Consider the following 26735-nt stretch of genomic DNA (forward strand, 5'->3'; position numbering starts at 1 on the left):
GGCAAAATTTAGATCTAACGACCTCTAAGTAATTGGGGCAAGGTATTCCCCACTAGGTGTGGCTGACCTTGCCTAAACTCTTTAGGCAACGCGCACGCCATCGAGAGGGAGTGTATTGTTGCCATTCAATAGTCGCAGAAGTAACTTTGCAGTTTTCGATATGGTTCTTCCACCAGCCACGAGATGGCGCGACATGCGCTATTGACATCCTATGATGAGACGTTGCTATTTCACTTAGGGTGACTGACTTGTTCGTATCTCAGCTTTATTAAGCTCAAACTTTTCTTCTTTTTTTTACGCTGTAAATTTATCATCGGTTAAAAATTATTCCTACGTTTTATTCTCACGCGCAAAGTGTTTTTCAATTACCAGCGTTCATTTACAGTGACGGCGCTTTGAACAATCACGGTGCTTTTAAATCGTGAGTACATTAATCCAAGGATGCTTGACGTTCACTATGCTCTGCTTACCTGACAGCTTTTGACTCGTTTCAGGAAACTGTTTCGGTTCTCGCTGTAACTTCGTTGGTGACGGCCCTCCCCTTGTACGTCGGCTAGGTGGGAAACATGCTTGCCATACGAACTACGCCCACCGAATTGATTTGTTTCGCAGCAGCAGATAGTGAAATGGTGCTTCCCTGAAGCGAAAATCGGAAAGGCAGGAAACGAGAAACGCCACGGAAACACGCGAACAAATGCGCCGCCCCGAAAGGAGCACAGGCGGTGCAGACCGGGCCTCTCTGCTCCAAAGGCAGGTCGCGCGTGCGGAGAGGCGCGCGCAAATTTGGAGCGCAATATGGCTGGCTGTCTCCAAGTCTAAAACCGATCCAGCTAACGCGCGATACCAACGGTCCTCGCTCCACACTTCCAGACTGACCGGGCAATTAATTATCATTGCCTTGAATCTCATAGACCCGATTGGCGACGAGGCGCGCCAATCGGAGCGCGCGCAGGGCGGAGCTTCACGCTGGATTTCTCTCACTCTCACTATATCTCTCTCCCTCAGCGACTGCGCCGACTGCGCGCCTCGCGTAACCGCGGAGTTGTTAGGCTGCCTCCGATGCAGTTGGGCGATTCTCCACGGTTCTATTGCGCTAGGCTATTTTCCCTACGGCGCGGGCCCGTCGGCGACCCATGTGATCCGCTCCCTTTGGATTCAGAACGTGTGCCGCCCTGTTGATCGACTTGACTGACCGTGAGGTGACTTCGGCGTGTTGTCCACTGTGTCTTCGACTGCACCTGCGTGCTTGATATCGGCATTGTGCGCCGCTGTTGCAGCGGCGACAGTTACGTTTGCCTGCGCTTCGTCTGAGCGGCGTCGAGGGTGGTGTGCTTCAAACCAGCGCTTCAGTTGTGTCGCTGGTCATTCTTCTCGCCCCGCGTCCCGCCAACTGCCAAAATTCGTGTCAAAAACCGCATCCCGCTTCCAGCCTTCCGGATGGAACACGAATCGGACGACATGGACGGGGGGAGCGTGGTGAGTGGATCGTTTCGATTTTCTAATACACACACTACGCGACGTGCGTTTCTCGCATACACATACCTTCTCGAATGAACACGCGTCAGTCGGTGATGCGGGGGATTCTTCGAACAAATTCGGAAGACACCGTTTTGAAATTCGGTTTTGGCCCTCCAAAATTCGAGCGTGTGCTCCCGGCATCTCCGAAGTCGTCCGACAAGCATTGTTTTACTGGTTTTCGAACGGTTGTCAATGCCATGTCTCGACTCAGTAGCAAAGTTTTTCGCATTTTAACGCGTTTAGATGCTGTGGCAGAAATCGACGCTAAGTAGCTGCACTCCGACAAGTGCGTGACGGGGGACACGCGTTCGTCATTTTGTCAGGCCGCAAGGCGTATCGACACACAATCCATCAGCTGTGCCCAGAATGTATGGAACTTGATAAAATTTTGATGCCGTGATTCTCAAAGCTTAGCCACGCCGCTTTAATCATATCATGCTGCATTCGCATTGACAGTTGCTGTACCTTATTGCCGTATTTCGTGACATGGAATTTCCGGTCGGCTGGCGGGGTGTTCGCTACCACGTCATTGATTATCCGTATATCCTTTCTCGACGACTGAATGATACTTCTATGTTTGTCGGGTATACGATATCCGGGAGCAGTGTCTAATTGTTGCTGCTTCAATGCTTTTTATTCTTGCTGTGAGCAGTGCTTACCCTTTCACTCTCTCTTTTGTTACATTATCTGCAGCCGCGCACGTGTGCTTATCGACGCTATATAATTCGGTTGACACCACGAGGCCCTCGAGCTGTCCGTGCTGTTAAGGCTTCGCATCTTGCAGGTTTTCACGTTATCTTTAAGCTGCCCAGACGACAGATCAGTTATTCTGCAGTTGATGCGGATTAATCATTGGTACAGATCGACGTGACGCACTCGGCCATGAGTCGTCAACGGGTACGAATTATGACTAACGAAGTTGTACCTTTCCCTTGTGGCACCTAATGCAACATGCCTCTGTTTCACTGGCTAAGCTTCTGCCAGTCCTGAAAAAAAAAAAAAAAAAAGCAAGAAAGGCAGCGCCAACAGCTTCGTACGATAGCAAAGAGCGTGACAAAAGCTCCGTCTAGCAAAATCCCGCGCGCTAGCCATAGTGTCGCTATCGTGATGCGATCAGCCGAGCGCACCGCGACGGGACGCTATCGGTCAAGCCGTAGGCGATACAGTGGAGTGCCTCTCTTGCAACGTTTTCGTTCCGGTAGCCGCCGCTTTCCTTTTTCTTTAAACTTATCGGAACGTGCTTGGAAGGCGAGTCTGATTGGAGGAGATTTAGTAATACCGAAAAATGATTGATTAATGAGGTCTAACGTCACAAAGCGTCATTGGAGTGCTCCGGATCAATTTTGACCGCCTAGGGTGCTTTATAATGCATTCAAATATAAGTACAGGAGCGGTTTTGTATTTTCCCCTATCGAAATGCAGCCGGAAATCGCACCCGCAACCTGTACTTAAATCTGAAGTCTAAAACACCACACTCTTTGTGGGAGCTCAACGAAACTATGTTTTCAAACATTCTTTCACAGTCATGCCAAAGTGTGAGAGCATGCGAAATCACAAAAGGCGGATAGCGAACAGAGAAACAAGACGGACATTGAGTACCTCATACTGTGTGGAAGTAAAGCTGAATGCCGACCCCAAAAGTGAAGTTTTAAAATAAGGGAGTGGATATTGTGCCGGCATTTTACCGTCCCCGGATGATATGGTGGCACTGTCGTCAATTGGCTGTCGGGACTGCGGTACCACAGCCAAAAATTTATTTATTCCTTATAGTAAGTTCCCACAATTAAAATTAAATAAATGATGCCCAGATGGGCGCCGGTGTAAACAAGCCCAATAGTGGTGCCAACATCTCTTTTCAGTTCATATTAACAAATATTAATAAAAAGCCCAGGATAGTTTCGCTTACTGAATAAGTATGAGTTGCACATACGACGTTTATGAATGGTACAATAATCAGATTATATAGTTTTGTAGAGATTGCTGAAGATACTCACTGCAACGCTGCCGCCACATACTGTGCCTGGGTATCGAACATCCGGCCTTTTTCAAAGAGTACGCCATAGCGCTCGATCCTCCGTGGTATAGCTTTTCCTGGGGAACTTTATTGAAAGTAACGATGAGTAGTGTCAGTGGGCTGACGCAGTAGCCAAATTTGTACTTTCTTTTCTTTTCCTCCAGTCATAACGGATCAGTGGATTTTTTGTTCAAATGTTGTAGATTGAAGATATTTAATATGGCAGTGCCAATTCTGTGGACCAGACCTCACGCCAACGCGCTTGGAAACAAAATAAATTACGGCGACTGCGGCAAAGGCAAAACAAACAAAATATTTCTTTGTTCGCAAAGGCGAACAAAGGCTAAATTTTAATAGTGCAGTAATATTTAAAGCAAACAACTAAACGCAGACCTCGACGCGTTTTGAACCGGTGAACGAGCTCAGTGCTCTTGCACAACACCACGGAACACGAACCGCAAGGAGATTACAAGGGTCTGGTACACAGAATTGTCCTTGTCTTTTATATTATGTTTTTTTTTTTTTTTCGTTCGAGCATTCGTGCTTCTCTTAATGCTGACCACGCGACACAAGTTCACTTTTTTTCCACTTTCCATCAGCTGTAATTTAGTTGCGGCCGGCTTGCGCTCAACCGCTTGCCTCCATGCAGTTCGACCGCAATACAATAAGCGTTTCGTGGTGACTTCATGAGCACACAAAGAATTGTTGAGAGAAAATTGTCATCCCTCCATCAGCTTCCTCAACGGCCCTGCAGGCGCCAGAATGGCAGTAATGTCCGTCGCTATCCCGCTGTACTTAGAGTGAATTTGGAATGCTCAGCACAGTGTCATTGTGGATTTCAATCCCCATCCTCAGTGCAGGGGCAGTAAAAGTCCCTGCCTCTCCCTTATGACTTCTCTCTCTCTCTCTCTTCACAGGAGGGCGTGTCTCGTCAGCCCCACGCCTATGTGTTGTAATTTTTTTATTCCCCCCAGCCCCCTTTGTATTTTGATCTTGAAGGCTAAGGGGGTTTGGCACGGTACAAAAGCAACATGCTTCTTCTTACCAGCTAAGGTACTAGAACGATAGCATGTTTGCGGCAGCTTAGTGCAATTGGTCGTGCAGATGATCTCAGCCTGGTGCAGATGTCTATTAGCCTCCTGGTTAGCGCAGATTGCAGCTCTATACATTATCCCAGGAAGGCCTCGGTGCATAGATGACAATGTCCCCTTTCATGGAATTTCCTCCACCGTACAGATCAGATGTGTCAAATGCCTTTATTCCGGTGTGTTTCCCTGATTTGGAGACCTGTTGCAGAGGTAGCAGAGCCAAGGAATTTTCAGCCACCGCTGAGGGGAAAGAGAAAAAAGAGTTCTTATACGAACAGTATTCTTGTATAAAGTTGCTTCTCAAAAATTTTCTTCGGGAATATTTCCCCGAACGGCGTCGGCGCTGTGGAGTAACGCGGAGACCGTCGGGCGTACTTTGTTGGCGATTTGCAGTGGTGTCCATCCAGAGGTCAGTGATGACGTAGTCACGCTGCTCAAGGCTTGTTGAAACATGTTGAGTACCAAGAGAGTTCAATGCGCTCAACAAAAATCTTGATGCACCTTACGAACCGAGTGTGGAAATTGGCAGTTTTTTGTGGTGGCGACATAAGCGCGACTGTTATACCGGATGACACGCGAGAGTTTGCATCAACTGTTATTCATGTAAGTCTGCTGCCTTACATGACTATTTTCGAGCCGATACCTCGTCCACAGACTAAATGGACTATGATGATGATGATAGTTTGCGATCAGTGAAACCTCGACGCGACCTTTAGCACCAGAATTTGGAACCTTACGCTTCGTCTAGCGGTTGGAAAACAAATGTTCCCGACCGTATTTGCGTTCAGGCCGCTGGTGCATGTTGGCTTGCTGCAGTTACGCAGCTTGTGTCATCTATGATTGCGGAAGGCTGTCCTTTTTACGGTGCCGCATATCGAACAAGAAAGTCTGATTTTTTTTTTTTCCAAACAAGGAGCTCGTCCACAAACTACATTACTTTCGTTACTGCTCCTCACCCACTTCAACTTTAGAGGAAACGCGGGCGCAAAAGCTTACCCAGATTTATTCAGAACATTTCATATCGTGATAGTTCACCCACACCTGGCTACCGAGAAGGAATGTATTGTTGCCATTATCCTTCACCACCTCTGAACCCTCCCAAAGTAGAGGGGTGTGCAGGATTCCGAGGTGGTAAAGGCAAAGCTGTTGAATGGGAAGAATACCTGTTCTTCGCATTGTGTGTGTCGGTTTCTATCTCTGACCTCGCCCGCTTGCGCCGTCACATTTTATTATGATTCCTAACCAACTAGCCCACCCACGCCTTCTAACAATACTTCGTTCTACTTCTCTGTGGTCGAGGGTGTGTCAGTTGGAATTATTCTCGCAGATGCGCAGCAGCGTGCATCACGTGGTCCATTCTCCTTCCAACTCCCAGTGAAGAAGCGCGAGCGCAGAGGCTTTTCGATAATTATATTCCAAAAATTTCATATCGCCATAGCTCCCCCTCCCCGTTCGCGCGCACATGTTCTCCTCTGAGCTGAAGCTGAATGTATTGCTGCCAATCAATATAGTTTGGCGCGATCGTAGCCCCCTTCCCTACTCCCGCCCTTTCCCACAGTTTAGGGAGGGATAAAAAGAAGTAACTTTTGCGTGGTGTTGTGGCTACGGATGTCAGCAAACTGCTGTAAAGCTGCCAAATCTATTGCATAGATTATCGTGGCAGTGCCGTACGCCTGCGAAGGGAACCTTGCACGTGGCGACGGTGCTGTAGATCAGGCCTCCTGCCGGGCACCACGGCCCTGTTCGCACAATTTTGCGGCACTGCTCGCTTCGCAGACGAGGCCGCGTTGTTTGCGACGACCAGGCAGTTGATATCGGACGAGGGCATTTGACATCAGGCTATTTGCTCCTAGCAGCTCTTTCTCTCTCCTTGCTCGTTTTATTCGTTTTTGCTCCTCACACGCGCTATCTGTGAAGGCGCGTCTAAGGGGCGAAAGAGTTGACAAAGTGTTTTTCTGCCGCGCCCGCTACGGAGGCGAGGTTGTGCACCGGCGAAAGAACCCTTCCGCTGTCGGTGCTACCGCTATATACGAGCGGCCGTCAGCAGGATACGGCGTCACCGCACGTATCTTGCTGTAATGTACAGCCGCAGTGTTAAGTGTACACGTGTTCTCAGTACCATTCTCGCTCCAACGGACTTCGTTTTGTATCCTCCGCGATATATTTGATCTCCTAGAGCAACCAACACCGAGGCGCTGGAAATTTAGCACTGCCATAAAGGACAAAAGCCTACAGCACTGTTGTACAAAATGTGGCTCGCGAAAGAGTCATGTAAGAGGGGTAGTGACCTATTCAAGCGCAGCTTCCTTCGTGAACACTGCATGACTTAGCAGACCGTGGCTGCGGCAGTCATACGGACTTAATAGCTGACACGCGGAGAATAAAATTGAGTTACTTAAGTACCCTTACGTGATTTGAATGTGGAAGCATTATGACTTCTTTAATTAACTGGTTACGTGCATGATACGTGATGTCATACATTGTCAAGTGTCCTCAATTTGTACCAACCTTAATCCACTTTAATTCACCTTCATTCACTTTACTTCACCTTAAGTCACCTTCCTGTACTAACTTTAATTTTGTACTACCACTGACGTCATGCAAGACGCGGATGATGACGATCTTTGGTAGCACTACAACGCCTGCTTTTCTGTCTCATGGGATATATAATGCTTTCGCATTAATAAAATACTTGACGTGTGCGACGATGGGATCGAACCATGGTTTCTTGGCACAATAGCCCGATGATCTGACCAGTAGGCCACAATCACACGCATTTCTCGTGCCAACGCCTATAGTAGCTATTTGAGACGATTGGCGCGTGCGTCACGTCAGCACGTGCGCGAATTCCGATTCACGTTGAGTGACCATGCTCGGACTGCGTGCAAACGCATAGTGATTGGCGTGCCTAACGATCTCGCTCGTCAATGAATAGACGTGTCAGTCGCGAGGTTCAGAGAAAAAAACCTTTCTACCATTTATGCTAACCTTCCTCCCCCACCAAGGACGTTCACCCGGCTCCGGCCTCTTACCATTTATGCTAACCTATGGATTGCCCTAGCCTGCAGTAGAAAGTGAGGGAGAAAGTGCCCGGATGAGTGGAAGGTATAAGAAGGCCAGCCAGCAGCCACGTGAATACTTTTGCTTTGCCCTAGCGTGCAGGTTGCAAGCACGATGAACTTTTCTTGTACGTTGTTCTTTGGAGCACACCGCTCACCCGTAACCATGTTTAAATTTCTGTTACTTGTTTTTACGTCGCCTCGCCTTCCCTGCCGGGACCCTCTCCGGTGGTCAACCTGGTTCGAGCTCCAAGCAGACGCTGTTGAAAGATACCCCGAACCTCGGCCCGTAACACCGTGCAGGGCACATCATGCGTGCATGCCAGATAGTTTGCATAGAAATGCGATGCGAAAGACGGGGACGTTAACTGCAAGACAAACGTCCAGTTTGCTACCAAGATGGGTCTTGTGCCCATGGGTCACTGTGGGTAGAGCGAGATTTCGAGAATGTGCAAGGGTCGACAAAGTGTGGAGGCATTTTTGAAGTGGGCACGATGACGCGACTTGCACCCGCCTCCCCAAACCTGCAAGACACGTACGCCGTATATGTGGCATGAATACATCTGCGCGCCATGGACTTTGGATGTATGCCAAAGTGCATGGAACACATGGGTCTCGCGCGTGGAATACAGGTCTCGCGCGTCTCCCCTCGCGAGACCTGTAGGACAGGCATGCACTGGTTCCGGTAGAGTTGAGAAAAGCTGTATTGTATGAGGGCGATTCTGTTTCAGTGAGATTCGGTTCGCAGACGTATTTTCTTTCTCCAGGAATACGTCACTTTCTCCTGGATCAAACGCGAGCTTAAGTAGGGCAGGGGCGTAAGTATGGGGTCCTAAAACGCAACCTAGAGGAAACAGAGTGACACTATCATATGATCTACTGCAAATTTATGGGTAAAGTGCGCTTTCCTAACGCCCATGGACGCGTGAGCTGAAGTTGCATTAACCTAGCGTTTATACTGGAATGTGTTGTAGATGACGCGTGTTTCACAATATTGGAGTCCTTTACTTAAAACATTCGTAATAACGCTTCTGGATGACCGAAAATGCTAGTCTTAGCACGTGCAGACAATGATATACGGATGGCGACACCATCTTTAAGTTTCCGAGTAGCTGACCGTGACGTCACCGATTTTGAGAGCGTCTTCGCGGGACTAATTAACATTTTTGGCGATAAACAAAGATTACAGTGCATTTTATAGGGACCACAGACTCAGCCTAGAGTGTTTCTAGAACGTTTTACGCAATGAGACGGTCCAAACGCATGAAGACAGCTTAACATTTGTGACGTAACGTTGACACCTGCGCTGTCGCTTGCGCGCGAAATTCAATACGCTAAACTTCTACTTCAATTTTCTTGGCTACTAACCAATACTTTGCTGCCACTCGACAGCAAAGGGAGCCTTTCGACAGAATACCCAAGGGTTATAAATTGTTTTAGCCTACCTATTTAGTGTCCTTCGACGCTACTGTTACTCCAGTAACCGCCTTGGAGCATTGTAGCAGCACGTCTCAGAGATCATCAGCGCGCGCGCCTCCAATCTGGGAGGCCATAGTGGGAGCGTAGTGTTTATTATACCGTCGAGACGGAGGCGCTGATGTATACATTGGGCAAACTCACTGGAAAAACATCAATTCGAGGGTGATTTGTGAATTTGCCTGGTGAATACACCAGGCAAAAATGGTAACGGTTGAAGCAAGGTGTTCGTCTACACCGCGCTGGGCAAGCTTACTTGAAAAGACACATGAATGTTTTTGTTCGTAAAACTGCAAAGTAGTTTGGAGATATAGAGACGGCAAAATGCGATGCATATTTAAGTAAGCATTTTAAAAATCGTATTAATAAAGCCGTAATGTCTCAAATAAGATAGCAAAATTATACTGTAACCGCTACTTTGCTTAGATTCCTCTAGTTTGGCTGACGAAAAGTGGCGAAAAAAAAAAAACGAAAACGAAAAAAAAAGAATAATAAACGACCATTGGGTCCACGTTATACAAACCCCAGGTGGTCAAAATTAATCCGGAGCCCCCCCCCCCCCCTTTTTTTTTTTTAACACGAAAGTGTTTTATGCCGGGGTCCACCAAGACTTCACTGACGTATTTCCGTCACGGAAATACGTCATAGAACATAATACAAAGAAAGAAACCAGAAGAAAAAGTTCCACAAACATGCAAAATTTGGAAATCGAACCCACGACCTCTCGGTCCGCGACGATAGATCGCCGAGCGTTTAACCCATTGCGCCACAAACGCATCTGCAGAGAGCAACACAGACGCGCCTTATATATCTAAAGCCCAGACCACACGTACGCTTGCAAACGCGCGCGAGCTCGCGTCCGCGCGCCCACGCATGCGCAGACGGTGCTGCACGGCTCGTACGCGTCGAAACGCGGCGCGATCTCGCTGATCAGCTCCTCTCAGTTATCGCGCGCCTGGGCTGCCTCGCGTCGGCGCGCCTGGCTACGCAGCGACGGCGCGGTACATTCAACTCTCAGTTAAGCAGAATTATACCATGCAAGAAAGTGCTTCTTCTTCACTTTTTGTGCTGATCTAACAGCTCCAAAAAGATACCAATTACGTTTATAAATATCGAAGCATTTTGAAGCACTGTCAACAACGAAATACGAAGTGGCGTCTGCCAAGGTGTAAACAAGTGAGGCCAGTGAGCGCGCGCTGTCGCGCGTATTTGTGGATGCAAACCGCCATTCCTCGCTAGGCGCGGCAACCGCAAGGCGCGTAGACGCGAGCATACGCGCGTCCGCAAGCGTACGTGTGGTCTGGCCTTAACACTCCTCCGTGTACCCGCGCTCTTGCTCGGGGCGGTGCCGCCGCCTACGAGCAGAAAAGAGAAGTACTGCATTATGACACTAACGCGCACCGACAGTGAACGCTTCGGTGGTCTCAGGACTACGACGCCTCGATGCCAGCATTCGAAGGGACGCTGGCATCAAGAAGCACTACCAACGCCACCTAGGTGGCGTTCACCGTACTCAGCACAGCGGAGCGTGGCCTCCGCAATTAGCTCTGAAAATGTTTCTGAAGTTGATCGCGGAGGCTGCAATTACGACGCGCTGTACGCGCTGATTTGACTCGGTGACGATTCAGTTACGTGCTTTGTCTTGCGCGTTGTATTAGTGTGTCAGTTACGTGCTTCGTCTTTCGCGTTGTGCTAGCGTGTGCAGCGTAGTGCAGCTTCCATATGCACGACGGTTGCTCATAGTCATCGACGTTGGTAGTCGTGATGGAGGAGACGTGCCACCAGGCGTCAGCGTGGGTGCATCAACGCCTAAGGGCGCTTTAGCTACAAAACACCAATAGACATTATATATCAATGTGCAATAAACATTACACTACTTCTGTGCAGACACGTTTCACTTTCGTGTTCTATACCGATTCCTATATAAGAGGGATCAACCACATTTTTTTTTTCTTTCGTCTTATCTGACCTGACCCTCTGCTTGAGTTTTCCGCGGGATTTTTCGGCGTAGCGTTGCCCACACGAGCTTTCGATGGATGTCAGCCGCAGCCGCAGGTTCTGTGCTACGGCAGTCCACATGGAGTATATCCTTCCTAATCTCTGCGTGGTCAGCGTCTCTGAAAACGGGACTCCAATGTGTGTGTGTGTGGAGGGATACGGCTGCTTCCGCAGGGCCATACTGTGGCCGGCTGTCTGCCGGTCGTCCGGGGCTTCCGTGGGTGCGCCCCGCAAATTCGGTGCAGGGCAGGGGACGCCGAGGGAGCGTCCTCCTTCTCTCCGGGACGGAGGGAGAGCCACACCGCGACCGCTTTTTCGGTCCGCCCGGATAGTGCGGCTTGGGAACTAATGCTTGGGAAGCCGCGTCTTTCATAACGAAAAAAAAAGTTACCAAAGAGCAAGTGATGCAGTTACGTGTTCTTCCCATGCGGTCATCTTGTTAGAATGGGCAACGTTTCTCATTTCCGCTGCGCACAACTCATGTAGCCGGGTAAAAACTTCGTAAGCTTTCCGTGGACATCGCGTAAGCCACAACGGGGAGCCAGACCAGGCCGAGCGATTTGCTCTTCCCGAAGAAGCTGTAGCCAACGACAGAGTCAGTCGTTGAGCCAAAAGGTCTCTGAAGAGTTCTTTCTTCAAGAAAAGCGCGCCGCAGTTTCGTTTTTTCTTTCTTTTATTTTTTTCTTTTAGTGTTCAGCTGCTTCGTTTTCAATGTGCTAAACAGAAACTGTGCACACATGAACACCGTCTCGCTCTGTTTCCCAGTTTAGTCTTTAATTTCGATGGCGCAAGATATTTTTCAGAAAGGGTGCGCCCTACTTTCTTAGCAAACGCGTCTCATTCGGCCAAAATGGCAGCCTCATCCGCGCGAGTACGCGCGTTTAATCTGAAGCAAGAGCGACTCTTTCTCCCTTGAACTTTCTGCTGCCTCCCCAAGGAGCGGGTCGGTGCGTCCGCGCAAAAGCAAACAGTGGGGGACCGCGCGAGGAATCTCCGACGCGACTGGTCGGCTCGCCATTGAGCTCGGGAACCGCGCACAATTCGCGGAAGGACACGTCGACGCGCCTTCTTTCGCTATTTGCACCGCTACACGCAGCAGCTCCGCTTTCTTTTCTCGTCCATCCCGACCGTCGGCGCTTTTCGCCGATGTGGTGTAGCTCACCGGCGTGCCGGCCACCGAGAAAGGGCTTGCCCCTGTCCGCGTACTTACACGGGGGCGCCTTCGCTGTGGCGGCAATAATAGTAGCGAGGCGAGCTCAAATATATAATGCGAAAGGAGAAGCGGGCGCGTGATTCATTCCTGTGGCAGGTCCGGTCGGGGCCGTTATCAAGGTCTTTCTCGCCACGGCGCCTCGATCGCGTCAAGCTCCGTTCTCCCTCGCGTATATTTATAATGGCCCGGCGGACAATGTAATGGCCCCTTGGCGACGGCGTATGTGTGTCTTTCGCACGCGGCTTTCGCATATCGAGTTTTTATTTCTATGCCTGATCGAACAGCTCCGCGTGCTTTTTTTTTCTATACCGCTAATGATATTGCATTCCTCGCCAAGGAGAGGGGTTCTTGATTTCTTGCCGCGCTTTCTTTTTTCTTATGTATGCCGTGGCGCACTCGGAATACGAATTCGCCTATCGGATCGCGTGTGTTCATCTATTCTTCCGAGTGATTTGCATATCTTCGTGATCTATAATTCATTTTACTATCATTTGTTAACTTTTTTTCTCCGTCTCTCGTTTGTCGGGCCTGCCTCTGTAGATTCTACGCGTCGTGGTGTATTGGGTCGTGTTGGACCGGTGTGATGTGTCCAATGTATCACACATACCGTGCTGTCTGCTATGTGTTGTGTAGACAAGACTACGCATTTATTGCGCTTAGTCTGTGCTTTGTGTTTGGATTAGTCTCGTGCTGTCGAACTTTCCAGACAAGCGGACAGAACCGCCCGGATCCGTTCTTGCATTAGAACGTTGCGGTTTTTGTTTACGCGTATTTTTCTTTGCTTTTTTTTTTTATTTCGTCGCCATGCTCACCGGATGACCTTGTTCAATTTCAGGGCCGCGCCCGCATAACCGTCGACGGCGGCGCTTTTGATCGATTTCAAGATCGTTGGGCGGGGGGCGCGGAAGTCGGGATAGCCGGCCGATCCAGAAGCCAGTTTACAGCCGGGCCACAGCGGCGTTGAGACGGCGATCGCTTGCGTCGCTGCAGCAGTTCTTTGTGTGCCCACTTTCAATCCCTGCGGAAATTGAGTAAGACCAGGCCTATTACGTGAGGCAGCTACCGTGCCACCGTTGCGTGTAGGCATCGTCATGCAAGAAATAAGCCCCGCTGTTCGCTATTTCTCCGCGAACGTCTCTGTCCACCATAGATCGAAGTGTCGTGGAAGGATACAGATACATTTGTACATATAGATGCATTTTCTTCATACATTTGTAGGAAAAAAAAAAAAAAAAACTTGGCTAGCTTGTTCAAATTCCGACGCTAACTTTGCTCGTATCCATTGAGCTAGACGGTTTCGTGTCGTGTGTGTGTGGCGGTTTTCATCACCTGGTGTCGTCACGCACAGACAGAATGTTTTGCGACTGGTATAAACCGTATAATGCAGCCGTTTCCATTCCTTTCCGACGACCCCTCCCCTTCCCCCACGACCGGCTGATCCAGGTGATAGCGTAGGCTGAAGCACCATATGGAGTGCGGAAACGCCGTAGAGACATCTGTATGTGCCAGATATCGGCGTACGTGCCTGAGAGGTGGGGGGGGGGGGGGGGGGGGGGGAGTTGTGTGTCCTCCTCCGAAGCGCCTCCACACTGACCCGTGGACAAAGGTGTGGACCCTGCAAATTTCCGGAATCGCACTCTGTGCACAATGGCCTATCCTGACCACTAGCTGGAATGTACTCATTGATGTGCCCAGCCTACGTCCTGAGTAAATTGCGCTAATTGTTGCTATTGTTAATACCGTAAGTATATCAGATATATAGTACGTATTTTCTTCTCTCTGTATATTCTCTCCATTCTGTTCCCATTTTATTTCACGCTCCTCGCTGGCCGCTCATGTGACAGCCTTCGCTGGTGCGCCTTTTTTTCTTCCAACAAACATGAAAACAATAGTCGCTTTTTCCGCAATCAGACGCGAGCTGATGCCAAGCACGTACGTACGTGTTGTGGTCATGCCTCAGACCACTGGCGAAGCTTGAAAATGACTGGAATGTAATTGTTAACGTTATGTTGGCCTTGTTCCTCCGACACGGAAGCAAGTGTCGCCAGCCCTACCTATTAGCGAGGGGCTTATCCACTTTTTTTTCGTCTGATCTTCTTGATTACCAGAGTAGATTTCGTAACCTTGTCTATGGCTAGAGTGATAGGCAGGAAAGGAAGTGTCGCCTAACCATATACTTGCACCGAATGAATGCGTGCCTCCTTTTTGTCCAGTGCACGTTATTTAGCGTAGCTCCTCTTTAGTCAACTGGCTGCCGCGTCGCATAAGAGAGCGGGGGCCGAAATAAAGCCAGAGTGGAACGAGTTGATTTCCGGTCGCGCCCTTCACTCGTCTCCCACCTTTAGTCAACGAGGGAGAAAGTGCTGCGGAGAGTGCCGTGGATGCGCCCCGTGTGCGATAAGGACTTGACCGCTGCGTGACTCACTCCGTCTGCGGATGACCCACTTTGTCGCCCGCGCTGACTTGTATACATTCAAACTGGGTCCCCGCGCGCGTCTGTCGACGACGATGCGCCCACCGACGTTGCAGAGGTGGACCTGTTGCTTCGCGCGCTCCGCGTATGCTGCCTGGTCTGCTGGGCAAGCTCCTGATTCTCTCCGCACATCCTAGCTGGCTTCCTCGCATGGTGCAAGACCATTCGTATCACAGGTTTTCCTCTTTTTTTTTTTTTTTTGCATCCTGAGACAGGTGGTATCTTCTTCAAGAAACAGTTGCTGGCACATAGTATTGCTTCTCTTTCGCGTTGTTTTGTGTGTCCTCGCGTTTCCCCGTGGAAGGACCTTTTTGGTTAATGTAACGTGTAATAATAACGAGCATTATACTATTAATCAGTTAAACATCAACATCTCAAGAGCGAGAAGCAGGCCGGCAGTTGTCTCTTGAAAAGGGGCACCACTTCCACCCCCTCGGAGAGGAGAATGTGGCAAGTTGTAATATGTTGCGTTATCCACTCGGTGATCTGCTGGACCTACGTTAGACTTGTTGGTCGGGCAGAAAATGGGGCAAGTCAGCAGTATTGGTATCGTAATTTTAACATTGCTTTGCAGAACCATCTATAGCAAAGTTCTACTTCTTGATCTCATTCGCTCTTCCGTGAATTGGTTTCCTCGAAGAGGCGAACGAATTTGCTTGTTCGTGAAATAGAAATGCACAGTTATGCAAATAATGTCCGCCTTCTCGAGTGATCTGCCTCAGGTAGTGGGATTGTGCTGTCTGCCACAGGCGATCTTTTCAACATTTTGTTTAGGTTTAAAAAAAAATAATACTGCAGCACATGTATAAATGTGCCAGATACGTGGTACAGAGGCCAAACTCGGAGTGAAATCCATGTAAATGTACGCGTCGGAAGAAGACACACACAGGCCTGCTGACGCTGGCGTTCGTTATCGCCCTTGGGCGACGCTCTTTACCAGTCGAACCGTAAACAAGGACTGAATTTCCTCCCGTTTGATAGCGTTTATTGCTCATAGCTGGGCTCACATCTCTCGGTAAAGCGGTCATTCGCAGTCGTGTTGGGCTCACTGACGTGTAGTGCAGGGCGACGGCCCTAAAGCGGAAAATAAAAGGCCAGCATCGCCAAACAAACAGCCGCACGTTGTCCTTTGATATCGGACAGCCCGAGGGCTTTATTTCGCTCCAAAGCAACACTATAGCGTCGTGCATCGCGACGCAGCCTTGGTCGGCGATAAGATAGTCCGGCATGGCTCGGGCTTCGTTCCGGCTGATATCAGTCGAATGCAGACGAGGACTATAATCGGGAAGGAAAGTGTTGACATCGGCGCCAAGATGTCCTATTTGCGGGAGCGCCAGCAGAAGTAGAAACACGAGGTCACTGGTTCTCGGATATTGCCACCCCGCGAAGCGGCTGTTGTCGATTATAGTGAGCTCGACAGCGCGAACGATTTGCGACCACCCCGGCAGATGTTCTTATAACTGTGGCTGGATATAAGCACGGAGCTGTTCTCGTCGGTGAAGCGATATTAATTTTGCGGGTATTCAGTAGTTTTCAGTTAACGCACGATTGTTGGTATTGTGGGGTTTTACGTGCCAAAACCACGATCTGATTACGAGGCACGCCGTAAATAAGCTGATTATAAATAATGCAGCTCTGAGAGCATTCGGATGTTCGCGCGGGGGATATAATAGCCGTGTAGCTAAAGCAAGTTTCATCCCCAAACCCTCTAATTTCGCAGAGAGCACGCGCAGCACAGTGCGAACGGTGGGGGAGCAAAAGGAGAGCGCAGTGCACGTGGCACCGATCTCAGAGGCACCGTATCTGAATCAAATCTTGAGCTGCACCTAATCGCGGAGGCCATGTGGATGTCATAGTTTCCTGCAAAATGTACTAGAGGGAAATGTGGCGCTATTGTCTACTATAGCTCGGTTCAGGCGTTATGCGCAGGAACGATGGATATGGGTGCGGATTTGCCTAGACTTCGTCCTTCTCTCTTCAAATGACTTTGTGTCATTATCAATTGATCGCTATCAACAAAATATTGCGTTGTATCACAATCAGCAATCAACAATCAGCAGTGATTGCGCATGCGCGCAGAAAAGTGTTGCCTTTCCACATTGAAAAAAGCTTTTGCTAAGAAATTTAGCTAGATAAAGCATAATAGCGTCTGCAGTCACAAGTACGAAGGCTAGACAAATGACTAGCCCACCATTCCCATAGTTGCTGAACGCTTGCAGAGCCACATCTTCCTCCAGTTTTTATAGGAAGCTATTCAACGGAAAACTGTCGGCGTTTACCAGTGCCCAATGAAAGTAAACAAGCTGATAATTAATATACGCTGGACATACACGCTCTCTAGCGATGCTCTAGATTATATTTTTTTTTTCTTGGCGCGTGTTTACACTTTATTGCCCATTGGCCTTTGTGATATGTATTGTGCTAGCGTGAGCACGTCGTCCTTGCTTTTACTGTAATAAAGGCCTTCCCCCTAGAAGAAAACAAATATAACGAAAAGGCTGTGCCATAGTGGATAGAATGCTCCGCTTGAAATCGCGTGATCGTCCGTTCCGCAGTGGGGCGGATGCCCCCGTTTTTAATGTCGCGCAGGCCTGAACCAAAAAAGCGGGTCGAACCATCGAACGGACGCACACGATCGGGTAATTTCCTGCACATATAACTACCGTTTGCAATGAAGTAAACAAAATTGAAGGACGAAAGAAATGACTCAGTGAAACTACAGGGCATGGGCGGTCCCTCAGTTATTGCCCAGCCGTACCTGAACGACCGCAGTTCCGTGTATACCCGCGGTGTGCCTTCATTAAGCGTGTACGCCTATTACGCCCGTGTCACCATCAGGAATTCGTTAATCGGTTGACCTGCTGCAGCCGAAGCATTTCATGCAACCTGCAGACGTGTGAATAAGCTTCATAACATTTTGAAGTTTTACTCTGCGATAAGAAGTTCTACGTGTATGGATCTGTCGGAAGCTGCGGAGTGGACGTCGCTTGCGTTTTCCTTTTATTTATGTAAGTTATGCACAATGCGACCTTCGATCCTCCCTTAATAAAAACATTCATTCATTCATTCATTCATTCATTCATTCATTCATTCATTCATTCATTCATTCATTCATTCATTTTATTTATGCATCCTTCTGACAGTGAATGAAAGATTGTCACCTTAAGGGGCCGTGAGAAAAGATGGTGAGAAAGATAAAAATGGCAGGCATGTTAACCAGTCAAGAGTCCGGTGGCTACCCTACTCCTACTCTGGGGGATCGGAGAAGGGGAATAGGAAGGGAGAGTGGGAAAGGCAGGGAGAGAGGGTATCACGAAGAGGGGACAGAAGAAAGGGGAAAGGCAGGGAGGTTAACCAGAGGGTAAGATCCGGTTTGTTACCCTACGCTGGGGAGAGAGGTGAGGTCACAAGCTTTAATGTACCGTAGGTGGCGCGCGTGGAGGGCAGTATCCAAGATCTCAACGCTTTGTCGCGATGTCCATAGGGACATGTGCATATAACACCTCCGACACCAGAAACCAGACACGACCTCTTCAAAATCTATGAGGCAAGCGGTTCGAGCTAGTCGACTCACCCATCTGCTGCTTAAGCTTGGTAGGAGGAGGAGGAGGAATAAACTTTATTTAGGGAAATGAGCAGACGCTAAAATCGTCCGAGGTGGGCGGCGTCCCTAGTCCAGGATGCCGTGGGCCTGAGCCGATATCTTCTACGCTGGCTTTTAATCAATTCGATAACCCACTTTCATACTCGACGGAGCAGCTCTAAGGCACTATCGTGTTCCTATATCGCTAATGGTCGTCGAGCACCGTTGCCTGAGATGTACCTGATGCAGTGGAAGCTGACAAGCGCGACAGAGATTGCAAAGACACAGCGCTGACTGACTGACTATACTAAATGTTTCGTTTCCAGAAACGGCATATAAAGAAACACGTAAAACGAGAAAGTAAAGGATTGCCGTGGTATATAATTACTTAGGACAATGTAGTCACAAGGACTGGGAGTTGATGCGTGCCGTCTCTATCGGAATACTGAACTCTTGAAATATCTCTTGTGCACGCTGTTATTGGTTTACGACCTTCAAAGATAGGAGTACAGCCACACCCTATGGCAAGATGACTGCATGGGAATCGTAGTCATAAGGCATTCCCAGAAATGTGGGCGCACTCCTATCTTTGAAGATTGTAAAATAATAAATAAGTGCCGCGAGCTGTGCACGCGACATATCTGAAGCTTTTACTATATTGACACGCAAAGATGAATGTGTCAACATCCCGTGCTTGTCGCTGTTGTCGAAAGAAACAGATTGTCGTGATAGTTTTTTTTTTCTTTTGCTTTACTTGTGCGTCGCGCATTTCCTTGTATGCTGGTACCGGAAATTAGTAAGCACTTCCTTGTTCGTCAACACTGTTCCCTTTGTACCAATACTGAAGTATTCTTTCAAAAAAAAAAAAAAAACCTTTCTTTTTCATTCATTGGCAGACGAAAACAAATGTTATTTCTGGAGGGAAGACCGAACTGTTCTTTTTAAGGGCGCACGGCGAGATGGGTTGTCACCGAAAACAGCTGGGAGAGAGAAAGAGGCGCGTGGAGGCGAAGACTAACAGTAGGGTTTAGGAGTGAGGAGGTGTGGCGCCGGATGGCGGGGCTAAGATGAAGGACATCTCGTCATTGCAGAAGAGCAGGAGGCCACAATTGCGTCGAAGATGGCGTCGCCAACCCAAAGCATCGCCGAGATGTCGGTATTACCAGACGCCCGCACAGCGCCCCATCGTTTGACCCAAGCGTCAAAAGATTCCCAATTGTCAAAATGCTTCTTTCAGGAAATGCGACAAAGGAGACCACAAAGGTCTCCTTTGTGCCAAGGCAAATGCCGATAAGTGGCGGCGTCATAGCGCGAGGCCAACGGAGCAGCACGGAGAAGTTCATTACTGTGATTGTCTGGTCAGAAATCGATGTAATTGCCGACCAAGTCTGCCAGGCTAACCCCGCCTGTATAAACATCACCACCATCGAATGACACCTCCCCAAATGCTATAGCTTTGAATATGTCAAGCGATAATATAAGGAGTCCGTAATTTGTTTGTTCTTTTTTTTTTTTTTGATTTTGTACCGACACCTCAGCGCTGGTATGTGTGGGTGAGGTCATAGATTTCCACGTGCTACGGATAAACGACTAACTATCAGAGGTTTCCGAAGTCGGTGACGCAATGGTTAGCCTGTGTGGACACGTGTTTATGGAAACATTTCGTTTATGCGTGATTTCTGGTTTAGCTATCCCCGTCTCACGGTACAAAGCAGTCGCTTTAGCTATAACAAAAGTATAATATTCATCTTCAGCTTCGTTATAATGGGAAGTACTCATTAATTCTGCCTACCTCGCCTTTATAATATTTCGTAAGTTTGGAAAATAGGTCAAATGAGCCGGCCCAGCGCACCTTTAGTGAGTAGTCCAGATATCGCCGACGTCACGTGGAGCACCACTGCATCATTTCGCTCTCACCCGCTGCGAAGCAATGACATGTTCTTCTGCAATGCACTGCTCAACAGGACGACTTGCCTTTCCTCTGTACTGGCACTGTCGTTAACGGACTACGCATCGATCACTAACGACAGACTTGCTCTTATGTACGCTTATTCCTTTTTCTTTTTGTTTGCCGCGTTATTAGCGCACTGACGTTTGCATGCGTCGACTATACAGCACGCGCCTCGTGTGGACAAGAGCGTGTGATGGGATGAGATGTCTGAGACAATGCGTTACTGTTTTTTTTATAGTTACTTTCTCTTTATCTTCGCAATAGACGGTTTGCCCTCCCAGCGAGCACACGAGACTAGCTATTGTGAAGCTGTTCTTTCAATCTTTCAAGCAGTGCCGTTGCGTTTAACGTTCGTAGGATGTAGGACTAGCACGGACTGGGGTGGTATTTCAAAGGACATTTTATTTTCTTCTTCTTTTTGTAGTCTTCATTTCTTGCCACCCGTCCGGCCGATGTCTATGAAAGCAGGCGCGCTTTCGTGTGTATTAGCCAACAACAATGGGCATGGAAACGGAAGGGTGTAAAACGAAAGGAATCGTCCCAAAATAAGTCCACTGGTGCGATATTTACCGCGCAGTACACTTTATTTCGTCGGTTCTTGTGGTGCAAACTGAGCCAGCGCGGGATACGCGAACTAGAAATTTTCGTTAGCACAGCTCGAGGACATCGCTTTGTCGCAGAAAACCCCGCCAAAGACGCGCGAAGAACTAATCGAATTACGACCCGTTTCCATAGCTCGTCTGAAATTACGGTAACGTCTTAAATCAACGCTTCGCGAACGAGGCGAAGATATCTCGCCGCCGTCGACCTGGCGTATGCTCGACGTCGCTGAAATCTCTCTTGTTCCTGGCCGTGTATTACTCTGAGTAAACACGCACTCCCGGGCCAAGGGCCTCCGTTGCGGCGCACACTGTCGTGCTCTCGCTGAACTCGTTTCCCAAAGAAAAGTTTCTTTGAGGCCCAGGGCGCAGCGTATTGAAATAACCGTGTAATGACGCCCCTTTCGTCACCTCGAAATTGGATTAAAACACGCCCGCTGTTTTCCGAGAAAGCGAGTACCGGATTCAGCCCGCGGCTTTAGAGACGCTGTTTTCGTTCGCACGTTGTTCATAATTTCGCCGAGCGCGCCGAGTTTTGGGTGTATGTACTTACAAGACGTAGATGCTCGAAAGAGTCACCGCGTACGAGGCGCCAGGTTATAAGCGGAGAACGGAACTCGAATTTCGACTCTTCTGCCGTCGCTTAAATTCGATTTGGGGCGCGCCTGCGAATGAGGCTTTCATTGGGCGGGTGCGCGATACAAGATCATCCATGCGTGTGCGCTTCGGCATTATCGAAGGCGGCGACCGGCGTCGTTTGATTTAACCTTGTTGCGTAGAACGGGAAACTGTCGCACAATTTCTTTTGTGCCGTGTTGCCTGTTGAGATCCCTTAGCCGTATGGGTTACTACTGTTGCAACCGAGGCGTCTCCAGAGCAGCACGATAAGCAAGAAGAGCAGGCGCGTTTGCAGCGCCTGGGGTAGACGCTCTGTCGTGGCGCAACTCTCGTATTCATCCTTGCCTGATTACTTAAGAATCGAACGGAGCTGTACCGAATTGCTGAGCACTGAATTGGGGAGCACGAACGCGAGTACAGAAAGGCTAGCGTCTGTTTACTCAACGGAGCACCACACCCACTTGCTTGCGAAATAGCAAGGAAACGGGACATATCACAACTCCAGAGTGCCGACACGTAAGCGCCTCGTTATCGACCAGGCGGTTCAAAAGAAATCAGCGACTAGAATTCGCGGAATGCCGGACGCTTGAACCTTGGTTAATAACAACAAATTATCGCTGTTAAACACTGCACACCGTACGAAGTGGTCAGACGTATTTGTCGCAAGTAGGTAAAGGACAGGGAGTCGGTCGTCGCCGTCGGGGCAACCAGTGTACCACACGGGTGCACCAAAGGCGAGGTTTTCGTGCGTTTTGCCACGAAGCACACTGAAGCCTCTAGCGCGCAGGCAAACAAGACACGCTGTGACGGGGAGCGAATTATGCGAGCGCCTGAACGTGGCGCGCTGGCCGGCAGCGCTCATCAACCGCACCGTGCAGTCGTCTTGGTGCAAGACCTGAGCGCGCAGCTTTCTCGGAGGGGGGGTAACACTGCGGAGGCCAAATGGGCTAATCGACGGGGCAGCGGCGCCAGCAGCCGAGCATGCATGCGTGAATATTCGCGAGACGGGCACGCAGGCAGATTCACGCGAGAGCGCTCGCGCAAAAACCGAATGGAGGCGATCGAGAGGGCAGGAGGAACAAAACACGGCGCGCTTTCTTTCTTCGTGCCGGCGCACGTGTGCGTTTTCGCGTGGGGTTTTCGAGTTTTGGAAATACTTTGCGCTCACCGCGTGCGTGCGGCACGCTCTACTTGTTCCCGCGGAGCTCTTCCCTTTATTTCTTTCTCCGCCCTTTGCTCTCCGTGCATTCACGAGCCGTGTCTGGAAGAGTGGCAGTGCCGACACCTGTTGGAGTCGCCTTCCCCTCCTCGAGAAGCAACAGCGTGCTGCGCCATGGTACGCCGATTTGCTGTTCAGTATGCGCGCCGCGCGCTTGGTGATACGGCTCCGCGAATCTCTCCTGCTAACGGGGAGGAGAGATTCATCGTTACAGTGTGGCTTCGAGTCCGCTGGCTCATATTGTGGTAGCTTACATTGCCTGCATGTTCCACCGCCTGGTATTTATCGCTTCGCGTCCCGTCGTTGCCTTTGCAGTTTTCATTCGACCGCGTTTTCCGTTGTATACTGCGCAGTGTCGTTGTCTTGTGCTTTCTTAATTTGCGTTAGCGGCGTTCTTTTATTTTTTATTATTATTCTTTTTTTTTATTCGAGACGGTCGTGCAGCCGTTTTAGGCGAAAAGGCAAACGAACAGTGCTCTGTTCATTGCTTTTTCAATGGCGAGCCTATACGCTTAACTCAGAACTGCTATGACGTTCCATTGGATACTCGGACTTTATGATATGATAATTGCTGTGGCATGCCTTTTAAGTTTACTGTGCCGGAACAGCGTAGTCTGTCATTTTAAATTTCTAGTAGCTTGCCGGCTAATAGTGAAAGTAATAGGACATATGTAGATGAAGGCTTTGTTAGTTCTGCTTCTAATAGCGATAAATAAGGTCACTGCTGGCATCCTTGACGCTCGCCTATAGTACTATGCCAGTTGACAATGCAAGTCTGTATAACAACCATGAGCATGTTGTGGAAGCCTTAGACAGATCAGCATACTTATATAAACTTGCGATATAAACTCCCTACATAACCAATGAAAGTCACACGTGCAATGTGCTTAAAAAATAAAAGAAAAGTAATTAATAAAGCGGATTGAAATTACGGCGCCGTATAAATGGCGCAACTCGCTTTTCTGTGATTCATCCCGTTCACTGCGTTTAGAGCATCGCTCAGCTCGTTCCATGGACGCGGGCAGCGTGTGCGCCTCACCTGTTCCTTCTTCGCGGACTGGTTCGCTCGCGTGAAGCGTGGCCGGCGTAGCGTGCCCAACCGTAGCGGACCACCGCGTGTGCACCTGGAGACGTGTAGCTGCTGTTGCGCTCGTAACATGCACCTCCTTGATAGGTATACGCCGCCCCCGCCACCACCACGCCGGCAACGCCGTCGTCTCCTTCGAGCCTAATTAGGCCGTTAATTGGAGCGCCACTGCCGCAACCGTTGGGTTTAATATCTCCCGCTTTTCCTATTGAGTTTCATGAAAGGTGTGCCTCCTCCGTTGACACCGTCCGTGTAGAACCCTGCACGTGAATGGCAAGAACGCAAGACGCATCTTAGTTTCGTGTACTGCAGTCAGTTTTTGCTGTTCTGGCTAGAGAAAGGCAACGCGAAAGCGATTAGGACGCAGCTCGTATAACCAGACTGTAGTAGTCTAGTCTAGCAGCCTTTTCGAACAAAAACCCACGCTGCTCGCAATTTACGTGCACAAGCGCTTTTTACACCAGCATGGTGTCTATATAGCGACAGGGACGCCCACTGGCTTGTTCCTCCTCGCTACGCTCTTAAACATCGTGTGCATATACAAGCGCGCCGTCTCCTAGATTTAATGTTGTTCTATATGTCCTGCACCGCGCTGTTAACCCCGGCGCTTGATATGCGGCCGCGCTCGCGCGCGCCCGGGGCGTAGCTATTCGCCACGCTCTGACACTCACGCTCGCGCTATCTGGCCAAAATGAGACGCGAGCTGCACAGCCGCGCGCACGCATCGCTGGAGGCACCCTTAATACACAGCAGTATCGCGGTCTGCATTCGCGCAAAGGCAAACGCTGGTCACTGAGCTTCAAATATTTTTCCCGAGCTTTCGTAAGTACGCACTCGTACTTACGAACTTGCACGAGCGAACTCAACAGTTGCGCTCAAGCGTCGCTTTTTTTGCTGCACAGTTCTCTGCTTGGAGTAACTGTACTCTTAAGTGATATCCTGTATATATTCGACTCTACGCTCTTTCTTTTCTCTCACCATACTATCGTTTCTCGTTTGGTCATAAAGCCTAGGTACAAGCAAGGCTTGGAAAGGCTGCCGTTATTATTGCAAACGTCAAGAAATTCAAGTACAGCATTTGAGGGCACACGATGCAGAACCTCGTTTCGGCATCACTCCGCCTCGTTGAAACTGCATTCAAACTTTTTTCCGCCTTTGCCCCGTCCGCTTTATTGGCGGATTAATTCTAAAGGCCACTGGTTCTGCAAAAAACATTTTTTAAAAACTTTTCCTGCCATCGTTAAAGTGCTACTGTGCCGTCACACCATTGTTCCCATTTCGACGCTTTACTGCCTCATGAGTATCGTTGTCGTGCTTTTGACAGAGGAGGTGCTGTACACAATAGCTGGATGCCTGTGCCACTTTGCGTGGTCGATTATGTCAGCGAATTAACGTGCACGTCTGCCCCTGCCGCAGCTTCTGTTTACACGCGCACCCTTTTCTCAAACCGTCAATCTTCTATCCCGCCTTCATTCTCCGGAACTCCCTTCTTCGTCCACTCCTCACGCGGAAAACCGTTCGTTACACGCGTACGTTTTGTGTATTTAGCATTGCGTATTTCGGTTTCTCTACCTGACTTGCTCGTCGTTTCTCTCCCTCTCCCTCACATCGCCTATGCAAAGCCCCCTTTCCACCGACATTCTTTTTTTTTTTAATTTTCATTCACTATAGGTGCTATTATTGTGCACCCCCTCGCTCGCATTCCTGGCCACACATTCTTCGCGCTTTCGTGGTTCCGCTTCGGTTGCCAGCATCGGTGTCGCCCTGCTGTGTCACCCTCGTTCGTTCCGGTTGATACCCGAGCGCCCGACCCCACCCGAGCAAGCAGCTTAGCCCGCTATACGCGAAACAGGGACGCCGGTGCACCATATAACGGTCGCTGATCTGGTGCTTCGACCTGAGGATAATGTGCCCTGCTGTTGTTTACAAACACGCGCATTGCCCAGTACTTAAGACGTCCAACGAAGCGAACGTGTAATGGTGGGAAAACGCGGGCTTGTGGTGGACTCTCCGGCAGACCGAGCACGACCGTTAGTTGGCGAGCAAAACCATTGACAAACCTTCTTTTAAAGCGTTATAGCTGCACTGGCTATCGGGCTTTGGAAAGAAAGAAGGCCACGTGCGGGCACGTACGTGTACGCAGGTTTTGGGGATGCGAACGTCGTTCTCTGAAATGCGGATGTTGACGCCAACTCAGCGAAGCGTTGCGCGCGCACGATACATTCTCCCCTTGTGCGGGCGCTTTTTTTTTTCGCTCGCGCGTTTCGGCGCGAAGGTAAAGTCAGGCAGACAATAACGCCAATGATCCACCGAGGCATTGTATCGATACGCCAGTCAATCAATCACGCTGCGAGGTAACGTCGCCCTTATCCGCTTGCCAATTATTTCTCTCTTCTTTCACCGCATTTTCCGTCCGCGCGTGTCAAACGCGTCGTCGCATTCGGGTACGTACGCGCCCAGGACGGCCGCGTTCGCGCTGAGCCGTGCGACGATATACGCATGGCAGATGCTCGGCGACTGTGACACGGAATTGTTTTTTCGGCTTTAGAGCGGCTCGTGAGCCGCGGCATTTCTCAGCATACTGCTTGCTGTACACGCGGCTAATGCAGTGCAACGGCGATCTTCTTGGAAAAGCGCAGTAGGCGTGCATTGGCTTCGCCGCCGAGCTCGTCGTCGTTACCTTCCTGTTGCGTTTATTATCGTTCGCTATGATTTCAGGGTCGTGTTAACAAACCATCGAACCTTATCTTGATTTGTTTCCTGAAGAAGTAATATATTATTATTTTGTGTGTCCCCGTGCATTTACGCCGCAGATGCAACGGACTGCCTTCTCCTCCGC

General features: G+C 49.4%; 1 protein-coding gene across 14 annotated transcripts in view; it reads left to right on the forward strand.

Annotated features, from left to right (window-relative positions):
• Nucleotides 1–1002: 1002 nt before the first annotated feature.
• Nucleotides 1003–26735, forward strand: part of LOC119442992 (AT-rich interactive domain-containing protein 3C) — a 239803-nt gene continuing 214070 nt past the window's right edge. For 5 of the 14 annotated variants that reach the window (XM_049662502.1, XM_049662509.1, XM_049662501.1 and 2 more), the window contains exon 1: nt 1005–1476. In XM_049662502.1, the coding sequence (XP_049518459.1) occupies nt 1438–1476 (39 nt within the window). In that variant the 5' untranslated portion in view covers nt 1005–1437. Of the gene's footprint in view, nt 1477–26735 lie in introns of all 14 variants that reach the window. The other 9 variants (XM_037708099.2, XM_037708100.2, XM_049662506.1 and 6 more) reach the window with 4 other exon arrangements.

This window comes from Dermacentor silvarum, chromosome 2, assembly GCF_013339745.2.
Source record: "Dermacentor silvarum isolate Dsil-2018 chromosome 2, BIME_Dsil_1.4, whole genome shotgun sequence".
Lineage (NCBI taxonomy): Eukaryota > Metazoa > Arthropoda > Arachnida > Ixodida > Ixodidae > Dermacentor > Dermacentor silvarum.